Source organism: Chiloscyllium plagiosum, chromosome 16 (assembly GCF_004010195.1).
Source record: "Chiloscyllium plagiosum isolate BGI_BamShark_2017 chromosome 16, ASM401019v2, whole genome shotgun sequence".
NCBI classification, from domain to species: domain Eukaryota; kingdom Metazoa; phylum Chordata; class Chondrichthyes; order Orectolobiformes; family Hemiscylliidae; genus Chiloscyllium; species Chiloscyllium plagiosum.
This window is the reverse complement of record NC_057725.1, coordinates 75,815,370-75,819,376: the sequence shown is the minus strand read 5'-3', so window position 1 is coordinate 75,819,376 and position 4,007 is coordinate 75,815,370. Positions and strand designations below refer to the sequence as shown.

The following is a 4,007-nucleotide window of genomic DNA, read 5'->3' as shown; positions in this document are numbered from 1 at the left end:
CCGGAGTGTCAGACCCCACTCGATACTGTCATCGGAGTGTCAGACCCCCCTCGATACAGTCATCGGAGTTTCAGACCCCCCCCCCGATACTGTCACCAGAGTGTCAGACACCCTCGTTACTGTCACCGGAGTGTCAGGCACCCCTTGTTACTGTCACCGGAGTGTCAGACCGCCCTCGGTGCAGTCACCGGAGTGTCAGACCCCCCTCGGTACAGTCACGGAGTGTCAGACCCCCCTCGGTACTGTCATCGGAGTGTCAGACCCCCCTCGATACAGTCATCGGAGTTTCAGACCCCCCTCGATACTGTCACCAGAGTGTCAGACCCCCCTCGTTACTGTCACCGGAGTGTCAGACCCCCCTCAGTGCAGTCACCGGAGTGTCAGACCCCCCTCGGTGCAGTCACCGGAGTGTCAGACCGCCCTCGGTGCAGTCACCGGAGTGTCAGACCCCCCTCGGTACAGTCACCGGAGTGTCAGACCCCACTCGATACTGTCATCGGAGTGTCAGTCACCCCTCGATACAGTCATCGGAGTTTCAGACCCCTCTCGGTACAGTCACCGGAGTGTCAGACCCCCCTCGGTACAGTCACCGGAGTGTCAGACCACCCTCGGTACAGTCACCAGAGTGTCAGACCCACCTCGGCATAGTCGCCAGAGTGTCAGACCCCCCTCGATACTGTCACCGGAGTGTCAGACCCTTCTCGGCACAGTCACCGGAGTGTCTTTCCTCCCTCGGTACAATCACCGGAGTGTCAGTCCTCCCTCGGTACAGTCACCGGAGTGTCAGTCCTCCCTCGGCACAGTCACCGGAGTGTCAGACTGCCCTCGGTGCAGTCACCAGAGTGTCAGACGCCCCTCGGTACAGTCACCAGAGTGTCAGACCCCCCTCGGTACAGTCACCGGAGTGTCAGACCCCACCTGGGTACAGTCACCGGAGTGTCAGACCCCACTCGATACTGTCATCGGAGTGTCAGACCCCCCTCGATACAGTCATCGGAGTTTCAGACCCCCCCCCCGATACTGTCACCAGAGTGTCAGACACCCTCGTTACTGTCACCGGAGTGTCAGGCACCCCTCGTTACTGTCACCGGAGTGTCAGACCGCCCTCGGTGCAGTCACCGGAGTGTCAGACCCCCCTCGGTACAGTCACGGAGTGTCAGACCCCCCTCAGTACAGTCACCGGAGTGTCAGACCCCCTCTCGGTACAGTCATCGGAGTTTCAGACCCCCCTCGATACTCTCACCAGAGTGTCAGACCCCCCTGGTTACTGTCACCGGAGTGTCAGACCGCCCTCGGTGCAGTCACCGGAGTGTCAGAACCCCCTCGGTACAGTCACCGGAGTGTCAGACCCCCCTCGGTACAGTCACCAGAGTGTCAGACCACCCGCGGCACAGTCACCGGCGTGTCAGACCCACCTCGGCATAGTCGCCGGAGTGTCAGACCCCCCGAGTGTCAGACCTCTCTCGATACAGTCACCGGAGTGTTAGACCGCCCTCGGTGCAGACACCGGAGTGTCAGACCACCCTCGGTACAGTCACCGGAGTGTCAGACCGCCCTCGGTGCAGTCACCGGAGTGTCAGACCCCCCTCGATACTGTCACCAGAGTGTCAGACCCCCCTCGTTACTGTCACCAGAGTGTCAGACCCCCCTCGTTACTGTCACCGGAGTGTCAGACCCCACTCGATACTGTCATCGGAGTGTCAGTCACCCCTCGATACAGTCATCGGAGTTTCAGACCCCTCTCGGTACAGTCACCGGAGTGTCAGACCGCCCTCGGTGCAGTCACCAGAGTGTCAGACCCCCCTCGTTACTGTCACCAGAGTGTCAGACCCCCCTCGTTACTGTCACCAGAGTGTCAGACCCCCCTTGGCGCAGTCACCGGAGTGTCAGACCGCCCTCGGCGCAGTCACCGGAGTGTCAGACCCCCTTCGGTGCAGTCACCGGAGTGTCAGACCCCCCTCGGTACAGTCACCGGAGTGTCAGACCCCCCTCGGTACAGTCACCGGAGTGTCAGACCCCCCTCGGTACTGTCATCGGAGTGTCAGACACCCCTCGATACAGTCATCGGAGTTTCAGACCCCCCTCGATACAGTCACCGGAGTGTCAGAACCCCCTCGGTACAGTCATCGGAGTGTCAGACACCCCTCGATACAGTCATCGGAGTTTCAGACCCCCCTCGATACTGTCACGAGAGTGTCAGACCCCCCTCGTTACTGTCACCAGAGTGTCAGACCCCGCTCGGCGCAGTCACCGGAGTGTCAGACCGCCCTCGGCGCAGTCACCGGAGTGTCAGACCCCCCTCGGTACAGTCACCGGAGTGTCAGACGCCCCTCGGTACAGTCACTGGAGTGTCAGACGCCCCTCGGTACAGTCACCGGAGTGTCAGACCCCACTCGATACTGTCACCGGAGTGTCAGACCCCCCGCGGCACAGTCACCGGCGTGTCAGACCCACCTCGGCATAGTCACCGGAGTGTCAGGCCCCCCTCGGTAGCCACCGGAGTGTCAGGCCCCCGAGTGTCAGATGCCCCGAGTGTCAGACCCCCCTCGGTACAGTCACCGGAGTGTCAGACCCCCCTCGGTACTGTCATCGGAGTGTCAGACCCCCCTTGGTACAGTCACCGGAGTGTCAGACCCCCCTCGGTACAGTCACCGGAGTGTCAGACCCTCCTCGGTACAGTCACCGGAGTGTCAGACCCCCCTCGGTACAGTCACCAGAGTGTCAGACCCCCCTCGTTACTGTCACCAGAGTGTCAGACCCCCCTCGGCGCAGTCACCGGAGTGTCAGACCCCCCTCGGTACAGTCACCGGAGTGTCAGACCCGCCTCGGTACAGTCACCGTAGTGTCAGACCCCCCTCGGTACTGTCATCGGAGTGTCAGACCCTCCTCGGTACAGTCACCGGAGTGTCAGACCCCCCTCGGTACAGTCACCGGAGTGTCAGGCCCCACTCAGTACAGTCACCGGAGTGTCAGACCCCACTCGATACTGTCACCGGAGTGTCAGACCCCCCGCGGCATAGTCACCGGAGTGTCAGACCCCCCTCGGTACAGTCACTGGAGTGTCAGACCCCCCTCGGTACTGTCACCGGAGTGTCAGAACCCCCTCGGTACAGTCACCGGAGTGTCAGACCCCCCTCGGTACAGTCACTGGAGTGTCAGCGCCCCTCGCTACAGTCACCGGAGTATCTGTCCCCCCTCGGTACAGTCACCGGAGTGTCAGCGCCCCTCGCTACAGTCACCGGATTGTCAGCCCCCCTCGGCACAGTCACCGGAGTGTCAGACCCCCCTCGGTACAGTCACCGGAGTGTCAGACCTCCCTCGGTGCAGTCACCGGAATGTCAGCCGCCGCCGCCTCAGCACAGTCACCAGAATGTTAGAGCCACATCAGTACAGTCACCGGAGTGCCTGCCCTCCCTCGGTACAGTCACCGGAGTGCCTGTCCTCCCTCGGTACAGTCACCGGAGTGTCAGTCCCCCCTCGGTACAGTCACCGGAGTGTCAGTCCCCCGTCGGTACAGTCACCGGAGTGTCAGAACCCCTCGGTACAGTCACCGGAGTGTCAGAACCCCTCGGTACAGTCACCGGAGTGTCAGTCCCCCCTCGGTACAGTCACCGGAGTGTCAGTCCCCCCTCGGTACAGTCACCGGAGTGTCAGAACCCCTCGGTACAGTCACCAGAGTGTCAGAACCCCTCGGTACAGTCACCGGAGTGTCAGCACCCCTCGGTACAGTCACCGGAATGTCTGTCCCCCCTCGGTACAGTCACCGGAGTGTCAGACCCCACTCGGTACAGTCACCGGAGTGTCTGTACCCCCTCGGTACAGTCACCGGAGTGTCAGACCCCCCTGGGTACAGTCACCGGAGTGTCAGCCCTCCTCGGTACAGTCACCGGAGTGTCTGTCCCCCCTCGGTACAGTCCCCCGAGTGTCAGCCCCCCGGGTGTCAACCCCCCGAGTGTCAGCCCCCGAGTGTCCGCCCCCCCGAGTGTCCGCCCCCCCGAGTGTCCGCC

At 62.3% G+C, this 4,007-nt stretch overlaps 1 protein-coding gene across 1 annotated transcript in view; it reads left to right on the top strand.

Annotated features, from left to right (window-relative positions):
• The window catches only part of LOC122558018 (extensin-2-like), a 7,441-nt gene extending 4,977 nt beyond the window's left edge, over positions 1–2,464 (top strand). The window contains exon 2 of the mRNA XM_043706352.1: positions 185–2,464. Within this exon, the coding sequence (XP_043562287.1) occupies positions 185–2,464 (2,280 nt within the window). The remainder of the gene's footprint in view (positions 1–184) is intronic.
• Positions 2,465–4,007: the final 1,543 nt, after the last annotated feature.